This window comes from Zea mays, chromosome 2, assembly GCF_902167145.1.
Source record: "Zea mays cultivar B73 chromosome 2, Zm-B73-REFERENCE-NAM-5.0, whole genome shotgun sequence".
NCBI lineage: Eukaryota > Viridiplantae > Streptophyta > Magnoliopsida > Poales > Poaceae > Zea > Zea mays.
In genome coordinates, this window is record NC_050097.1 from 177,960,789 (window position 1) to 177,981,026 (window position 20,238).

At 45.2% G+C, this 20,238-nt stretch overlaps 1 protein-coding gene across 1 annotated transcript; it reads right to left on the minus strand.

Annotated features, from left to right (window-relative positions):
• Positions 1 to 10,410: 10,410 nt before the first annotated feature.
• Positions 10,411 to 14,403, minus strand: LOC103647353 (two pore potassium channel c). Its single transcript, XM_008671895.4, has 3 exons — positions 14,279 to 14,403; positions 12,616 to 14,013; positions 10,411 to 10,845 (listed from the first exon to the last, which is right to left on the minus strand). The coding sequence occupies exons 2-3, from the start codon at positions 13,791 to 13,793 to the stop codon at positions 10,656 to 10,658; spliced, it is 1,368 nt and encodes a 455-aa protein (XP_008670117.1). The 5' UTR covers positions 13,794 to 14,013; positions 14,279 to 14,403; the 3' UTR covers positions 10,411 to 10,655.
• Between the last annotated feature and the right edge of the window lie 5,835 nt (positions 14,404 to 20,238).

The following is a 20,238-nucleotide window of genomic DNA, read 5'->3' on the forward strand; positions in this document are numbered from 1 at the left end:
AGTGCAATCAAAATGGCCGACAATCCCGTCGAGCATAGCCGCACTAAGCACATAGCCATTCGGTATCATTTTCTTAGGGATCACCAACAAAAGGGGGATATCGAGATTTCTTACATTAATACTAAAGATCAATTAGCCGATATCTTCACCAAGCCACTTGATGAACAATCTTTTACCAGACTTAGGCATGAGCTCAATATTCTTGATTCTAGAAATTTCTTTTGCTAAGCTTGCACACATAGCTCCTTTGAATACCTTTAATCATATCTCCTTTATATGCTATGACTAATGAGCTTTCAAGTTTATTTCAAACCAAGTCATAGATATATTGAAAGGGAATTGGAGTCTTCGGCGAAGACAAAGGCTTCCACTCCGTAACTCATACTTCGCCACCACTCCGAGCAACTCTCTCTTCTTCAGGGGAGAAATGAGCATCAAGGAAAAGGACTTCATCCTTGGGGGAGAGAGTAAAAGCTCAAACGCAAAAGGACTTCGTCTTTGGTATAATCTTAACTCACTTATTTATGACCAAAGGGGAAGATTGCACTTAAAGGGCTCTAATGATTCCGTTTTTGGCGATTCATGCCAAAAAGGGGGAGAAATGAGCCCAAAGCAAAAGGACCGCACCACCACCACCAATTTCAAAAACTTAGTGCTTTCCAAAAGTCTTTTATCATTTGGTATCCTATTATGTTCAAAAGGGGGAGAAAGTAGTATTTCAAAAATGGTATATCAAAACCCTCTTGAACACTAAGAGGTGGATCTCTTTTAGGGGGAGTTTTGTTTAGTCAAAGGAAAAGCATTTGAAACAGGGGGAGGAAATTTCAAATCTTGAAAATGCTTTTGCAAACTCTTATTTATTTACCTTGACTATTTGCAAAAGATCTATGAAATGGATTTACAAAAAGGTTTTGCAAAAACAAAACAAGTGGTGCAAACGTGGTCCAAAATGTTATATAAGAAAGAAACATTCCTTGCATATCTTGTAAGTAGTTATATTGGCTAAATTCCAAGCAACCTTTGCACTTATTTTATGCAAACTAGTTCAATTATGCACTTCTATATTTGCTTTGGTTTGTGTTGGCATCAATCACCAAAAAGGGGGAGATTGAAAGGGAATTAGGCTTACACCTTGTTCCTATATAATTTTGGTGGTTGAATTGCCCAACACAAATCTTTGGACTAACTAGTTTGTTCTAGTGTATAAGTTATACAGGTGTCAAAGGCTCACAACATAGCCAATAAAATGACCAAGTGTTGGGTTCAACAAAAGGGCAAAGAGCCAACAGTAGGCCCTCTGGTCTGGGCGCACCGGACTGTCCGGTGTGCCACCGGACAGTGTCCGGTGCACCACCGGACAGTGTCCGGTGCACCAGGGGACTCCAGCTCGAACTCGCCACCTTCGGGAATTTCCAGGGGCTCTCGCGCTATAATTCACCGGACTGTCCGGTGTACACCGGACAGTGTCCGGTGCGCCATGGAGAAGCGGCCTCAGGAACTCTTCATCTTCGGGAAAAGCCAACGGCTCGTCCGCTATAATTCACCGGACATGTCCGGTGTGCACCGGACTGTCCGGTGTGACTCCAGCACAACGGCTATCCCGCGCCAACGGCTACCTGCAGAGGCATTAAATGCGCCGCAGCGCGCGCAGACGTCAGGTTTGCCCATACTGGCGCACCGGACAATGAACAGGAGCTGTCCGGTGCGCCACCGGACATCAAGGGTGGCCCACAAGTCAGAACTCCAACGGTCAGATTCCAACGGCACTGATGACGTGGCAGGGGCCCGGACATGTCCGGTGTGCACCGGACTGTCCGGTGCGCCATCGAGCAGACGCCTCCAGCCAACGGTCACGTTTGGTGGTTGGGGCTATAAATACCCCAACCACCCCACATTCATTGCCATCCAAGTTTTCCACTTCTCAACCACTTACAAGAGCTAGGCATTCAATTCTAGACACATTCAAAGAGATCAAATCCTCTCCAATTCCACACAAAACCCTAGTGACTAGAGAGAGTGATTTGCCGTGTTCTTTTGAGCTCTTGCGCTTGGATCGCATTCTTTCTTTCTCTTTCGCTCTTGTGATCAACACTCAATTGTAACCAAGGCAAGAGGCACCGATTGTGTGGTGGCCCTTGCGGGGAAGTTTTGTTCCCGGTTGATTGAGAGGAAGGAAAGCTCACTCGGTCCGAGGGACCGTTTGAGAGAGGGAAGGGTTGAAAGAGACCCGGCCTTTGTGGCCTCCTCAACGGGGAGTAGGTTTGCAAGAACCGAACCTCGGTAAAACAAATCCACGTGTCACGCTCCTTATTTGCTTGCGATTTGTTTTGCGCCCTCTCTTGCGGACTCATTTATTATTACTAACGCTAACCCCGGCTTGTAGTTGTGATTATTTTTGTAAATTTCAGTTTCGCCCTATTCACCCCCCCCTCTAGGCGACTATCAGCTCCGGAACCAAACACTACCTAAATCACTAAGTACAAGAACACTATTGTGATGAATACACTACCAATGCAAATCAAACCACTTGTGCTAAATTCTAGTTAAACATAAAAAAGAAAAGAAGCAGATAATGCTATTGTCATAATCGAGTCTTTTCCATAAAGCAAAGCAGAGTTAATAGTAAAAAGAGTTATCCATTGGAATGACAGATAAATGAAATTACCCAACTCCAAAATGATGATGATTTCTTACCGGAGGGACTGGGTTCCCAGCGAGGGCAACATGTAGGTAGGCAGCAACAAACTTCATCCTGCTTAAGCCATCAGAAATCATCATATCAGTTAGTTCCCATTTTTAGCTACATGACAGAGTGAGGTGAGGTAATAAAATGGTAAAGCAGCCGATCGAAGGAATAAAAGCAAATCATCGCTAAATCAAATTATCAAAGTACCTCGAATCTATTGTCTGTTAGAATTAAAATGAAATATACAGTAGAGTCCCATTTTTTCTTGCTATATAGATCCACAGTTCATCACAACTATCTGCAGTCGAAATATAATGCTACTAAATACTAATAGCTACAACCGAGAAACTTTTTTTTACTATTGGGTTACTCTTTCTTGTCATGATGATAGATATGTAGATCAATAATGCATAGCACGTTGCCTCTTGGTCGGTCCCCTTTATCTGAACTGCACACTTCCAGCTCTATTGGTTCTCTGCTACTGCTACCACCAAAATAGACTCCGATCATGAGGTTTTCCACATGGCAAATTAAAGGTTGCTAGAATGGCGTATCGTTGGCTAGAAATCCCTTATCGGTTATTGGTTTATTATAGCCGCTAGGAAGCCTTTGCTCGGCCGAAAGTTCAGTAAGCAACAACACGAGCAGAGCCTTAAGTGGCAATCTTGCCTGCAGTTGCAGGCAAAAAGATCCACCCACCTACCCATGTTCTTGTGAGATCCCTACTTCCAAGCGGTAGGAGGGGCCATTCTGTGTGGACGCCCTCGTTAGGCTCATATAGGATAGTAGTGGGGCAAAGTACCAAATCAAAGGACACAATAAACCTAAAAGGTAACTGTAACCACAATATGCTCAATAGATATTTGTGAACCAAAGTATATATGAAGGTTGTAGTAAAGAATACTTACAAAGACCACTATCTGGCTATCTCGCAATCACACCAAAGTTCTGTAAACATTTCACAGTGAGCAAGAAAGACAGAAATAATAATATTTGCTTGTGTTTGCTGGTAATCTCAAAACAGGATTGCCCCCACCAAAAATACTGATGTTAGAGCCATGCAGTATCCATATAGGTCAAAGGAGAAATCTCCAAGTGTTGCAATGAGGACACCAGTGGCGGTGCAGATAACTGAAAGAATGACGAAAAAGTTCGTGCATCATAGAGGCAATACAAAAACGTGTCTACAACTCTACATCACGTATCATGGCGTTGCCTTTGCCAACCGAACATAATAACCCCAAGAAAGCAATAGTAATTCACACCAGCCGAAGTAACAGGCAACAGTTGCAAGATAGTGATAGAGACCCCACAAACAGGCAAGCATTATCACTTGGTGATAAACAAGAACAAGAACTTAAGGTGGATTTTTTTCGGGTTTCCAAAGAACTGAAGTTATCCACCATTGACATGCACCAATGCAATTATAGTTTAGCAGCAAGCAGAATATAATATACCATGTACCATCTCAGACGACAGTAGAGCGTAGTAGTTGTGCACTGCAAAGTTCATTCATCATAGGCACTGAAATATAGTATGCATCAAACACAAATTACCTGATTAAGCATCTCTGAGTATATCGAAGAAATAGGGCTCATCATTTCATTTGTTCAATCAGAGAAACCAGAATTTCCCTTGATATGTTGCTGCTCAATTCACCATATAAGGCACAACCGCAAACACAAAGAAAGGATGATTAAATAAGCTTGCAGACACGCATGTGCCTTTGTTCTCAATGGTATGGAATTTCCAAATACGATGTAGCATCATCGCCCTGGTATAGCACTACATTACACATTGGGGCTCAACTGCAGCTTGGTAGCATCGGAGTTGGCCATGACCACATGTTTCTGAAATTAAAAAAATATCAATAGGTTGGATGATACAAGTGTGGACATTCGTTGAGAAAATAATAAAGTGACATCACATACTGCCACTGCTAGTCCACTACTTGTCCCGCCTTAGTTGAATGGTAAATGGATTTCATTAGATCAGGGTTACTACAATTAATCGGGGATCAGTTGAACAACAATGAAAATACAAACTTGTGATGCTTGCGCTCGGTTTTTTGCACGCAATTAGGCATAAGGTCTAAAATCTCTACCACAGGAAAATTGTTCAGTAAATTTCAGCTTCAATATTTGCACAGCATGACGTGTCGACAATGTCAGAGTTAAAGAGGAAGAGGAAGGCCACCTTCTCATCTCGCGCAAAGGGATGAAGGCTACGACATGCCTGCACTCTGGAACTGAAAGCAAATGCTAGTCTAGCACGCAGTGACGTGCAGCAACTTAGTTGAACTGAGAAAGCGAGCAGGACGAACCTAAGGTCGCGGAGCAGGGCTCCGCGTGCTCCATCTCTTCCAAGGATGACGATGTGGTGGTGGACGACTCGTCATGAGCCTCCAGCACGAACAACGAGCTAGAGTAGTGTTTCCTCCCGTGGAGGCAAGCGTGGCCCGCCAACATCGACAGCTACTCAGCCTTGTTGGCGGCGAACTGTAGCCTGCATCGGCGCCCATTCCTCAGCCTACTCCTGGGCGTGCCCAACCTCGCTAGCTCGCCGTGCATCATGGCTGTGGTGGCAAGCAGGAACTCGCGCTCCTCCCCAACGTCGCGCTCCTGGCCTAGGTCCTCGAGGCTGATGCTAAAAGAGAAACGAGGCTGATGCAAGCAGGAACTCATCACTCTAGCACTTCAGTTTTTTGAAATCTGAAAGAGAAACGATATCTCATCTAGGGCTTCAGTGTTCTAGCGACGGGGTGGCAGCCTTAGACCAGGGAGGGGAGGCCGGCGCAGCACTATGGCGAACTGGCGGTGGAAGCTGGAGGTGGAGCCGCTGTCGACCGTCGTGGATTGGAGCCGAGCCGCCGACGAGGGGAGGGCGGCAGGCATGGGCCCGCGACGAATCTGTGGAGTGTGGTAGGGCACAAGCAGGGGGTGAAGAGGTTGCCAGATCCTGGATCCGTGTTGGACGCACGACGCGAAGGGTGCTAGCAGTCCGGCTGTCGAGCTCGTCGCCACGGGCACCGGTGACCAGCCATCGAGCTCAACCACCGCCAGGCAGCAGCATAAGACAGGAGGGAGCATCAACCGCCGCTAGGGATTGTGGGGGCGTGATGGCTGCAAAACCATGCCGTCGGGGATTGAGGGGCGAGGGTTTCGGGGGAGGGGCGTAGGAGGGGCCTGGGGTGCGCGCTGGCATGGCGGGATCTGCGGCCGGGGCGAAATTGCCGGGGTGGGGTGGGGAGGAAGGTGACGGGGCTGCGGGAGACCGTGGGGCGCTGATGGCGGAGAGCGGGGGCACAGTGAAGCTGTGTGGACGCCCTCGTTAGGGTCATATAGGATAGTAGATATATATATATATATATATATATATATATATAGGGCGATGGTAATGGAAGCCCTGGGCTTCCATTAGTATCAGGAAGCCCCAGTCAGGTATAGCCACGTTCCGTACCATCGTGCGTCCCATCGGACACGGGTTCTGACTTGGACAGATTTTAGCGTAAAACATGAACAAAAACAGCGTAAATAATTACGAATTTTAGCGTAAATCGTAGATCTGTTTTGAAACGGCGAATGCGGCCCGAAAATTACGGCGTAAAAATCTCGCGCGTCCCATCGAGATCGGGTTCTGACTTGGACAGATTTTAGCGTAAAACATGAACCAAAATAGCGTAAATGAGTACGAAATTTAGCGTAAATCGTATATCTGTTTCGTAACCGTAAATGGGTCCCGAAATTACGGCGCTCAAATAGATTTTAGCGTAAAACGTGAGCTAAAACAGCGTAAATGAGTACATAATTTAGCGTAAATCGTATACCTATTACGTAACAGCAAATGAGGCCTGAATTACAGCGTGAAAATCGCGTGCGGCCGATTGAGCGCGGGTTCTGGCTCGAATGGATTTCAGCGTAAATCGTGAACCAAAACAACGTAAATGAGTATAAATTTTAACGTAAATCGTCCATCTGTTTCATAATAACGAATGTAGACCGAATGTATCTCTCAGCGCATGAGGTTGTCATAAAACACATCAAGAAATTTCGTAAATTGGTGTAAGATACAACAAGTGATCTGAGGTAATTGTAGCGTAAAATGCAAGCTAACCATCTACAAGAGAACTGTTTCAGATTTTGCAATAAGATATAAGAGATAATTATTTCTGTACTCAACTATGATAATGTCGTGTTTACATTTTAGCTGTTGGTACATACACACAAAACTCTGTTTCACCATAACACCACTGTTAGCAAAAAAACTGAGTTCAAAAGGCTCTTCCAGCTTTCCTAATGTGGAGAAAACCACCGAGGTCCATATCTGCAAATGTAACATGAACTGTTAATATGATCTTTCCTTGTTAATATGTCTTTTCAAGTTTGTTATGACTAACATAACCTAAAGTCTAAATTGAATGCAAACTTGAGTTAGAAGATCAGATTACCTATAGCACAGATGTCATGTGATTCTGACTATTTTAGGACCAACAAACCATTTGGAAGCCAAACAAATCCCTGTTCAATTTGCCTCAAAGCAACATATAAGAAATTACATAATTAGCTTCTGAATATGTGCACTGCTCTTGGAATACATTCTAAGAGTTTTGAAAAGCCTTTTCTTGGAGAAGATGTATCCTAGAAGCCCCATAGAGAATAAAAATTGGAGCTAGTCATAAACAGTGCAATGGTGTGCATAAATAGTACTCCAATGATAGTCATAAATCGTGCAATGGTAGGTATAAATGTGTTTTGTAGGACTGCTAAAGTATAATAATATTGCAAGTATAAAAAACTCAATGGGTCAATCATTAAAAAGTTAAATTGTTTTTTTCTAAAATTTGAAAACGATAGTGCCAAGATTGTAATTAGCTTCTCTAGAACTCAAGTGACCATGCATAGAAACCATACATTAACAATTTAACATAGATGTCAGAGGTAGGGGGGACGAGTCATCCAAAGTAGTGAGATGTTAGTATAGAAACAAAGCAAGAAAGAGCAATCTTGAATCTAGAAAATGAAAACATGACCACAATATAAAAGCCTATATTCGAGAGAATAGTATCATCTATTGTTCTTTTTTCAAGGAATCTACAACTTCAAAATTGAACCAAACAAGTCTGTCTGTTCTAGTTCCGTCGAGTTATCAACATATAAGATGTATGGGTCAAGTATAAAAACAACCAAATTAAACATGCTAACATATAAAAACCCAGTGGCATGATCTTATCTCAAATTAAATGAGCTTTCCACCTATTTTGAATTATGGTACTATCAAATCATCACCAACTTAAAGCATATGTGCATGAATAACATAGATGGCAATTATAGAACTTGCACAGTTCTTAACAAGCTAGTCCATAATTTATGATCGTGAATGCAAATTGGAGGCGCCTGAGCTTTTTACTGAAAGTAAAACGCAACAAGAAGTGTTATAAATTTATTTTAAAAATGCGTAAATCACAATGATTATATAAAGAACTTGTTTAGTGCACAATATGCTAAAATATAAGCTCAACCATATAATATACATTCATTAATCACCACACCATCTGTGCGACCTGCTCTGTATTCTTTGCAGTCCAGTGCTGAAACTCCTCATGAGCAATTAGTCCGTTTAGGATCTATAATAATCTTCTGTCGGAGTCAACTGTAGTTCGAAGCACAGTTTGGTGAACTAAACAATATGGATGGATTTCTACCTTGTAAAGTAGCAGACATTTTCACCACCTTATATTTGCTTGTAAGTTTTCTAGACAATAGAATAATAGAAAGGGTAAGACTAACGTCCAATCCAAATAGCAAAGAAAACAATAAAAGGTATCACAATACATTAATGTGGCCTGCAGTAACTGTTTCTCCGCGTCGCAGATTCATCCTTTGGTCCGTAGAGGCTGCAGAAAAGGTGGGGTAAACTTTCATTTTCCAACACTAGTTACCACCATGAATAAATTATCAACAAATGAAACTCGCACGCGATTCAATGCAGTTCATAAATCGGGGAAGGAGATCAGCACTAGCCTTGGACTTGAGATTGTCTATGCTCTCGCACTGCTCCTCGACCAGCTTGCCGAGCGACGCTGCCTTCTGCTCCAGCCGGACGACCTCGACAGCGTTCCTCGAGGAGAGGCAGGCCTGGGTACACGCTCTGGGTGGAGGAATGGATGGTCGTGCCAAAGCGGTGCTGGATCTACCACCTCGCCTCGCTGCCGCCGTTCCTGCTCGTCTTTGCAGGCCACATCTGGGTGGTGGACCACTGGTGGAACCAGCACGGGCTCGGCGGCGACAACGTCGAGGGCCGATGTCGGGGTCTCCATTAGGGCCATATCAACCTCCTTCACTGGAGCGGCAAGGGTAAGTCGTGGCTCTGCCTCGACGCTCGCCGGCCGTGCTCCGTGAACTACCTATGGGTGCCCTACGAGGAGGAGGTGATGGGAGGATCTAGGTGGATGGCGATGGGAGGATGAGGCGGCGGTGGGGGGGTGCACGGAGATGGCAATGTTGGGCGCGGTTAGGTTTTTGTGCGTGGGTGGGGATGAGATGAGAGGGTTTGAGGGTCGTGTGGTGGGACGGTCGTGGGCGAGGGCGCGACGTGGGGTCAAGTCGCCTAGTCGGTCAACTGAGTAGGGTGGCTAGGGCTTTCTCTAATTAGGAGAGCCCAGGGCTCTTAATAGATATACTATATATATATATATATATATATATATATATATATATATATATATATATATATATATATATATATATATATATATAAAAGAATAGTATAAATCCAGAAAACGAAATGGTCAGCCGCTGCGGCTTTGATCAGTCAGCATCACCGAACAAAGATTTTTCTTTTTCATAACAACAGCCGATGTTGCCTTGCTATCATGAGTCAGGGAACGTCGTCATCACATGATTAAAATTTGTGGTATGCAATGTAGACATGTAAACCAAAAGGGGCCCGTCGATTCTGCCTCACCAACGTGAACTGTATGGAAGCCACAGCGTCCGCGGCTGGGCTCGTTCCATGCTGGTCAACTGTGGCCTAAAGCCCAGAAATATATATTCTTAAAAATGATCAGAAATGCTCCACATAAGGCCTTGTTCAGTTGCATCTAAATTCGAAATGGATTGAGAGATTTAAATCTCTTTATATTCAATTTCAAATATTCAATTTCGACTAGAAAGTGATTTAATCTCCTCCAATCCACCTAGAGAAGATAATAGATCACGATCAAAATGCTTCTTCACAAAATAGTATAACCTAAATAAATTTTAGTTTAAAAATGTATAGAAATAAGGTATGATCTTAATTCGATCCAATCTTTAAATTATATAGTGTAAAATTTAAAGCTCATTGTCACCTATAAATACAACACTAACCGAACAGGCCATAATGTGAGCAGCCTAATCCAATAATCCCCCACCAACCACCATGCATATTCTTTAGGGCTTGTTTGGGTAATCTTAAATTGAAGTGGATTGAAGTGGTATAAAGTGTATTGAAGTGTAATATGAACTAATTTTCCTTCCAATCCCTAAAATACATTTCAATCCACTTCAACCACCATGCATATTCTTTAGGGGTATTTGAATTTGAATGCATTAAAACTAATAGTTAATTGCTAAAATTAGTTGAAGATATCTATTTTTAGCAAATTAGTTAATAGTTAGCTAGCTAATTTCACTAGCAAATTTTTAGCCAACTAACTATTAGCTATAGTGCATTCAAACACCCCCTAAAAAAAGAATCTGAATAAATCATCCTCTATAATTGTTCATATTTACAGCCGCCTCCTAGCAGCAATGGTCATTCCACCATTTCTAGGTAGCATCATACCTGGGCCACAACTACTACGGAACTATCCTACTGTTTCCGCGTAGAAGAATGCCTCATGTCCCACCCTTGCTGATTTGGTGTATTTTCTAGTCCCAAAATTTTAACACTGTTCTACAATTTCTGTGTACATCCTATGACACCCCTGTTAAGATTTCTTCCCCTTTTTCTTGTCCCTGGCTTCTGGAACCAAGTGATGGCTCTCCAGAAGATCTGAAAGCCTAATCTTCCCACAGCTCCCTGTGTCCAGCCTCTGGAATTGGTCGCAGATCATCATGATATCTTTTTCAGAAATCTTCCCCATCTCCTTGAGCTTATAAACAACAAATTCTGATTTCCTGAGTAGCATAAGCAATGATTTTTTACATGTCAGTCAATTCAGAAATTATTACCTTTTTCTGCAGAAGGGTGGAATCTGCACTCTGGGCAGAAATAAATAAATCATGTTCAAAAAAAGATATCAAGAATCCTTGCTATTACAGAACGATAGTCATTATGGTTATTTTTCTGACGATGAATATATGGTATAGCTGAAAAAGTGTCTCTGGTGTGGCTTCGCATAACTAATAGAATTATGATAGTGGGTCAGTAGCAGAACAGAGGGGTGGAGATCATAATAGGAAAAAAAAAGTTTGAAGACAATTTCATAAGTGGTCCAGGGGAGAAATGGAAAAATTAAAAGTACAGCATATAAAATCTGAAAACTAAATACAAGCACCAACCACAAAATTTAGAAGACTGCCATACAAGCTGGCAAAATCAATGAGCTGATCTACCATTTGTATTGCCCCTATGTATATGTTTTACAGATTATTCTACTACCAGGGTTGACATACCATGCTGAATGAAAATTGAAATAGCTGAGCATTCTGCATCATCCTAATATCAGCAAAGCTTCCACATTTCCTTTATGGGCATGCTATATTGCTATATGCTGCTTAAGGCCGTGTTTGGTTAACTAGAGTTTCTGGTGATCAGATAAATTGTATCGGATATTGATCCAAACGTTTTGCTTTCTGTGTATCAGATAATGTGCTGCTAGAAAGAATCTACATTATCAACTTTACATTGGTTTTTCTTGGATAGTGTGCATTATCCAGATTTCAAAAATGTGTCGGTTCCCAAACGCGGCCTAAATACTGCTAAATGCAAGTGGTGATGCATATTAATCAAACTCTTTAAGCACCCATTTGTATTGAAAGAATTAACTTTTATGCCGGTGGATGGTGCTTAATGATGCAGCAGCATTCTCTCTGTTCAGGTGGCCATGTTTACACATCTTGTTATACATGCCCTGATAGGAGGTACTATCCAATAATCCAATATGTAAGATCAGGCACATCACGAATTCATAAATGCAAATCAAAAGAAGCAAGAGAGGTAGAATATTTGAAACATGAATATCACAAGCCAACTAGAAAGGAAGGGAAGGCAAAGAAATAGAGAACAGGGTGCATACTAGCAGTAATATTGCTCATATTCCTTTGTGAAACTCCATTATAATTTAATCTTGTAAATCAATAACTTGGTTTAGGAAGCAAAGGCCCCTTGTATAGTTGCCACATAAATTAGCATTTACGGAATCTCCATCAATTCTTAGGTCAGTTGCAATCAAATAATTGAACAATGAATCTTGAGACCAATAACAACAGAACAAAAAAAAAATAAACAACCTAGTGAACAACCAATGCTAGTGCTATATGATTGTTGGCTAGTGCCTAGCTGGCTCTAAGTGCATCTGCAGCTTGAGGGCTTGTTCGTTTTGAGTGGATTGAGGGGGATTGGAGGGGATTAAATCCCCTCCTATACAATTTGTATAGGAGGGGATTTAATCCCCTCCAATCCCCCTCAATCCACTCCAAAACGAACAAGCCCTGAGAGTTCAAAATATTTACTTTGCCCGATTAGTTCCATAATGTCTAAAAAGTGATCTTGAAATAGGAAATCAACTTAAAACCTCTCTGGAGGATAATCAACTTAAAACCACCCATTTGCATGGTATATGAATGGATGATTGATGTGTCCTCGGCAAAATTAGGAAATCATTTGGACATAATCTTGCTATAGGTAGTAAATGCAAGCAGGAAAATGTGAAGTCATGGACTTACGTGACATATCCATTGTTGTCTATGTCTGCAGCAAGAAATTCAGACACGGTCATGTCCCTCGACAGCACCCAGTTAGCCATGGCTCGGTGCCTCTTGTCAATCCTCATCTCTGCCAAGTAGAGGAATGCCCTTGCCACAGCCAGGGTGGACACGAGCAGCCAAGCGGATGCAAAAAGCCGCCCAGCTAGTGTCTGGAACGCCTGATCCCCATAACCGACTGTGGTCACCGACATCACTGCAAGATAGACGGCGTCGAGCCACCCAAGGCTCTCCACCTTCCTGAGAACTGCAGCCCCGACACCGACGCAGACAGCCACGACGCCCAGCGCGAGCGCCACCTTCATACGGATGCGCATCCTGCCCTTCTTGATGTCAAAGATGTAGTTGTGGCGGTGCTTGCGCGCAGAGGTTGGGTTATTGAGCGCGGTGATGAGGAGGTGCTCCTGCAGATCGAGCACATAGGAGACCATCCCGGAGAGGAGGATGTCAACGAAGCCGAAGCCGACGAGGACGAAGGATATGGAGAAGAGCTTGGCGGCGGGCGTCGCTGGCGTGATGTCCCCGTACCCGATGGTGCAGAGCGTGACGATGCAGAAGTAGAGCGCGTCGGCGACGGGGTGCGTGGGCCCCGCCGAGGAGGTGAAGTTGGCGGGCGCGGCGGCGTAGAAGGTGACGCCGAGGGCGAGGTAGGCGAGCAGGAAGAGGAAGGCGTGCAGCACGATGGAGGGGCGCTTGGGCGGCGCCGGAGTCTGGTCCCCGGCCGCCGCGGCGGCCGCGAGCGCCACGGCGCTGAGCGGCGCCATGGCCGGGGCGGTGCGGGAGCGGTGGAGGTTGGTGCGGGCGCCAGCGATGAATTCGAGGAGGGAGGGCGCGCCGCCGCCGGCGGAAGGGTCCTCCGGGTCCGACGGCGGCGAGGGCATGGACGAGGAGCCGGAGGGCAGGTCAAGGTCGTGGAGGCCGTCGACGGAGCTGTGGCGGTGGTGGGCGCGGTGCGAGCGCGGCGGCGGAGGCGGAGGGGGCGGCGGCGGCGGCGGGTGTGCGCCGAAGATGATGCGGTCCTTGTAGAAGGAGGCCGGGGATGGGCAGGCGGGGGAGGGCGGTGAGGAGAAGTGGGACACCTCCGAGTGCTCCGGCAGCGGGTGGAGGAGGTGCGTCGGCAGCAGCGGCTCCGTGTCCATGACGCACGGGCTCCCCTCGCAAGCAGAGAGACGGGCCGGGGTTTGGACTCCACCGATTCCTTGTTCGTGGGGACGCTGCGCTGTGGGAGGGGTTGAGGAGGAGGAAGGCGTCTCAGGAGATGTTGGAAGTCTGCGGCCGCTGATGCCGTCTTCTTCTGGTGTGCTCTCCTGCTTGACGACGGCGAATCCCGTTTTTCTTGCGTTTTATTGTTATTTTTTCCTAAAAAAGAGGGAAATCATTAATTATTGGGAGGAGAGGAGATGAGATCAGACGAGCCCAAACAAATCCTCTATCTCCACTCTAAACATTGCAGATAAGACGAGCCCAAGCAGCGATTGTATCCTCGTCTGGGTGACGCAAGACGTCACAAGCGCCGAACCTTTCATCTCAAAGATGAGCATGTGCTATTCTCCTTCCTTCGAAGTTCTAAGCTGAAGAGAAAGGAGTGAACGCGCCACATGTCGTGCTCTATGAGAGAACGTACCTGAACCTGGCCTCTCGTCATCTTCTCTCGTCTTCCTCGTGTTCAGCCCCGTCATCATCTCCTTTGTGCCACGCTTTGCCTCCTCAGACTAACTCGCGAGCTCCCCCTCCTCCCCTTGCATCTCCCCTCGCGTGCCGGCTACAGAAGCTCCCTCACACGCTCAGCGCTGCCCTCTACAAGGCCTCCAGCCCAGTGGACCGCTTCTCTCTCTCTGTTCCTTGTGTGGCACTGCCATCCACTCTAACATTATTTGGTACTGTAGTTGTGGGTACGCTAGTAATTATTAATAGATAAAAAATTAGTATTGATAAAAAGTAGGTATAGAAAATGATATTTTATTGTTGTAATGGGGTACAGAGAGATTTAAAAAGAAACCACTGCGAGAGATGAAAAAATAGGGGACAAAATGTTGACGATGTGACGCAAAAAAGTGATATAGGGTGAGATATTTAGGGAGAACCGTTGCAGATAGCCTCAACCCTGCCTCAACCCTGTTTCCCTCACTAGCCAACGACTCTCTCTCTCTCGCTTGGCCATCATCTTTACGAGCATTCTCAAGGAGTTTCATGTTTTTTAAGACCTATGTGGCCATTTTCAAGGTACAGTTTCATGTTTTTAAGACCTATGTCAACAGTTGTCTAGGTAGCAGCATATCGTTTTATTTCAATAAAACTCTCTATTGGGTTAGACATAGGAACATAGGTCCTGACATGTAGGCCCAAGCATTGGGCCACCCAGCAGCTAGCCGAGAACGACCATGGAGTTCGGTCGATCGCGCGTCTCGTTGAGCCGAGTGAAGGAATTCCAGCAGTTGGGTTTTTTCGAGGCAGGTACTAGTCGCGTTCTTGGATCGAAGACAATGCCTCGCTCCAAGGGGGAGATCGTGGTCTTCGAAGCCTTCTTTGATGCTAGATTTTGACTGTCACGCCACCGGTTTCTCGTCGAGGTCTTGGAGCATTTTGGTGTTCAACAGCATTAGTTGACGCCGAACGCCCTGGTGGCGCTGACAAAGTTTGTGTGGGGAACCACTACATGCATTATTGTTTGCACTAGCAAAAGAGGACGGTGGCTGATAAGTTGACTCAGTTTGGGAGCTGCACGTTTACATCGATGGGCAAGACTTTAGGGGAGGTGCTAGAGATCATACCCTGCGCGAAGAATAGGTGGGGCAGTTGGACCAACTCGTGGTTTTACGTAAAGATTGGCAAAGGGGAGCATACTTGCCGCATGTGTCCTCGAGTGAGATGGTGGCACACAACTTTGTGTCCATCCCCAGGTTCAAGGCCAGGGAGGGGGACCGCAACGAGGCCTCCCCGAAGCACGCGAAGGTGAAGAAGCTAGAGCTCCCAAAGAGCACAGATATTTGGGACTACAATATTCGGCTAAACAGAGTTTTCAATTTGAACGGTTTGAATTATGGCCCATATCATGACGACGCAGATGATGATGTTGATGAAGCTATGGGCATAAAGGGGAAGGGAGCTTTGAAGGGGAGTGGCATAGATGAAGGGGTGTCTAAGCGGAAGGCGCCCCTTGTCAAACTGAAGAGGAAAAAGAAGAAGAAACGGTCGAAGTATCCTATGCCCATGAGGGCGTCGAGTGGTGACGAGGAATCTATCATGGTCGCTCTATCAGCTAGTTTTGTTGAAGACCTGGCTACCACATACCTGGCCTCGGGCCAAACAATGTCGCATGCTGGTCTTGAGGAGGCATCGTCGAGGGCGTCTAAGGTCCCAAGGGGTGAGTGCCCTAGGGGCAAAAGAATTTCATAGGCTACTGGCGGAGACTTTAAAACGTCTAGGCTAACGCGAATTTTTAATGTTTTCCCTTATGGTCGTAACATTGAAGATGTTGTATCTCCTCTCATGGAGAAGGACCGGAAGGAATCCAAGAAGAGGGCGATGCCTTCATGCCTAATCAACCCGCGCTAGGCTACAAAGGCCTCCTTGCCAAGACGATGGGGCCAATGAAGGTCGTCGCCCCTCTAGTGGGTCTCTTGATACCGCTCGCACGGTGTGTAAGTCACCGATAACCGAACTTGGTCGTGTATACATGTACAAAAAGCCCATGGCCCGGTAGCCCACACGAAAACCCACTATCTTGCCTAGCGCTAGCCTGACCCAGCTCGCTTCCTACGAGCCCATGTCGATGCAGCACGAAGGGGCGTGCCAGACCCGTACAGAGAAGTCAGCCCGTTGGGCTAGTACAACATGACCCACTTTTAATAGTCGGCCCGCTAAGCCCCGCCATCCGCCCGCCACATATAAAATCCTTTCTAACAACTCATTGCACAAACAACTCATTTAAGCTCAATTTATGGTTACAATTCTATGTTTGTGTGTTTCCTGAGGCTTTCTCTATCGAGAATGTTTCAATTCAATCTAGTTTTCTCTGTGTTTTGAGGGGTTTCTTGGTTGACAGGTCTAGGTTAGCTCGACCCTATTTTTGTCGTGCTTGTCGGGCCAGCCCGACACGCTTAGGCCCGCAACGTGTCGGGCTCGTACATATATGTCAACACGTGAGCCTTCAAGGCTTCGACCCGTTTCCTAGCCATGCCTGGTGGGTCGTGCCTCACCGAGTCCATGTTGTACTGGGTCGAATGACCCGTTTGTACATCTATAGGGCAGTGCAGCCTTCATCCACAATCGGCATCCGTGATGTGGCAGAAACAGTCGTGGCGTCACCAGTGCGAGGGTTCCAGGAGGCTAAGGCCCTTGCCACCGTGACTACGAACCTATCGATGGACGACTACATCACAAATGAAAATTTTTACTTTGGTATCCGTGAGCGGACCACATCTAGTGGTAAGTTGGTCTCTGTTGTGGGGTCATGTTTTTATGTTCCTTGCTTGTTTTTGAAACTTTTGCTTGTTGTTTTTTGGTGTAGGTGGTGAGATTGGCTAGGACATGATCGTTCGCGACCAGACCGTGGTGAAGGGGAGGGGGTAAGTGACCCCTAGGCATGACTCTACACAGTAGTGGAGGTCGGTGGTGATGTTGCTGGTGTTGTGATTTCGGATGAGGTGGCCAAAGCCACAGCGAGGGTGGCGAGGAAGGTGGTCGAGGCTGCAAAGGTTGCTGGCATCAAAGGCTACCCTGGGGGCCGCAAATGCATCCTCACAATAGTTTGTGATATGTAAGTGTTTGTGACTTTCCCCGCTTGTGATATTGAGCCTAGTGTTGATGTGATGTACAACTTAGAGCATTCGCCGACCACGTTGCAATGGGAGACCTTGCCTCCTCGGCCACCTCGCAACTAGAGGCAGAAAAGAAAGCCTTGGAAAAGAAGGTGGAGTGGCTCCTCTCGTAAGTTACTGAGGAGATAAGGGACCGCAAAGCATTCTAGGCCAAGAGTCGATAACTAGCGGAGAAGGTTGCCCGGGTCGAGGAAGATAGTATGTCCCTTCATTGAGAACTCGGTGAGTCGAGAGTGGCCTAGGACATGATTGTAATTTTGCTGAAGTTATACCATGCAACTATAAATAGAGGAACAATGTCATGCATTAGGGACGTTTTTTGAACCCGGAGATGGTTGATTTGCTTCGCCTACGAAGCTATGTTCTCTACATACCTTTGCATTACTATCTGTAAAGCTGAAGATACATTTGTAATCATTTGTTATATTGTAAAGAATGAGGCAAAGTAATAACATATCAAGATGAGTAACTCATTTAATCTTTTATATTTCTTCGTCTATTTGTGTTGTTACTTGTCCATGTTTCTTATTAGTTCCCTTTAATTAATCTTCTAATAAGAGTTAATTAAAGGGAGAAACGTGAGAATAATTTATTTATGTTGCCTTGTTTTTTTATATTTTTAGGAGTAAAAAACGAGTGACCAACACCCTTCCCTCATGCTGTTGTTGTCGTCGATACTCTCTCCTCCCCTCTCCGGGATCATAGCGTTAGCATGAGCTATATAGTTGAAAGTCGCCTGGAGGGGAGGTGAATAGGCAAATCTGAAATTTACAAAACTTTAAGCACAATCTACAAGCCGGGTTAGCGTTAGGAATAAAAGTGAGTCCGAAAGAGAGGGCAAAAACAAATCATAAGCAAATGAAGAGTGTGACACGGTGATTTGTTTTACCGAGGTTCGGTTCTTGCAAACCTACTCCCCGTTGAGGTGGTCACAAAGACCGGGTCTCTTTCAACCCTTTCCCTCTCTCAAACGGTCACTTAGACCGAGTGAGCTTTTCTCCTTAATCAATTGGGACACTTAGTTCCCACAAGGACCACCACACAATTGGTGTCTCTTGCTTTGATTATAATGGTGTTGAGAACAAGAAATGGGAAAGAAGAAAAGCGATCCAAGCAACAAGAACTCAAATGAACACAAATGTCTCTCTCTCACAAGCCACTAAATCTTTGGAATGTGTTTGGGACTTGGAGAGGATTTGATCTTTGCTTTTGTGTCTTGGAGTGAAGTCTAGAGCTCTTTTATTGAATGTGATGGCTGAAAACTTGGATACCTTGAAGTGTGGTGGTTGGGGGGTATTTATAGCCCCAACCACCAAAGTGGTCGTTGGGAAGGCTGTCTATCGACGGGCGCACCGGACAGTCCGCTGCGCCACCGGACACTGTCCGGTGCGCCAGCCACGTCACCCAACCGTTAGGGTTCGACCGTTGCAGCTCCGACAGGTGGGGCCACCGGACAGTCCGGTGGTGCACCGGACAGGTATTGTTCACTGTCCGGTGCGCCTTCTGGCGCCTGCACTGACTCTGCGCGCGCAGTCCGCACTGTTCACTGTTACTGTACAATTTTACAGTCGACCGTTGGCGTTGTAGCCGTTGCTCCGCTGGCACACCGGACAGTCCGGTGAATTATAGCGGAGTGGCATTTCTAGAAACCCGAAGGTGGCGAGTTCGGAGTTGATCTCCCTAGTGCACCGGACACTGTCCGGTGGTGCAATGAACACTGTCGGTGGCACACCGGACAGTCCGGTGCGCTAGACCAGGGCAGCCTTCGGTTGGTTTTGCTCCTTTTTATTTGAACCCTTTCTTGGACTTTTTATTGGCTTGTGTTGAACCTTTGGCACCTGTAGAACTTATAATCTAGAGCAAACTAGTTAGTCCAATTATTCATGTTGGGCAATTCAACCACCAAAATCATTTAGGAAAAGGTTTGAGCCTATTTCCCTTTCAATCTCCCCCTTTTTGGTGATTGATGCCAACACAAACCAAAGCAAATATATAAGTGCATAATTGAACTAGTTTGCATAAGATAAGTGCAAAGGTTACTTGGAATTAAACCAATTTACATTTCATAAGATATGCATGGATTGCTTTCTTCATTTTAACATTTTGGACCACGCTTGCACCACTTGTTTTGTTTTTGCAAATGTTTTGGAAATTATTTTTCAAAGTCTTTTTGCAAATAGTCAAAGGTATATAAATAAGATTTCGAGAAGCATTTTTAAGATTTGAAATTTTCTCCCCCTTTTTCAAATGCTTTTCCTTTGACTAAACAAAACTCCCCCTTAATGAAATTCTCCTCTTAGTGTTCAAGAGAGTTTTACAAATTGAAAGAAGATCAAATATTTTAGATACCAATTTTTTGAAAAACTCTTCTTTCAAATATACCAATTGAGATAGAATTTTTTGAGGAATACTAATTTGAAAAATGCCAATTGAAACAACTTTCCGAAAAATTTGAAATTAGCGTGGTGGTGCGATCCTTTTGCTTTGGGCTAATACTCTCTCCCCCTTTGGCATTAATCGCCAAACACGAAGTCTTTAGAGCCCTTTTCAAACTCTCTCCCCCTTTGGTAAATAATATAGGAGTGATGTGTGGCGGAACTGCCCGAATTATTCCAACTTAAGTGCCTAAGTCCCGCCTCAGAGGCTAGACCACGCTTAAATGGTGATAACCCGTCAATCCCTCGGATCTAGTCCGACGAGGCCACTAACAGGATCAAGTACCATAGTCTCACTCGATGGTGAGTCACAGAGCAAATACAATAAA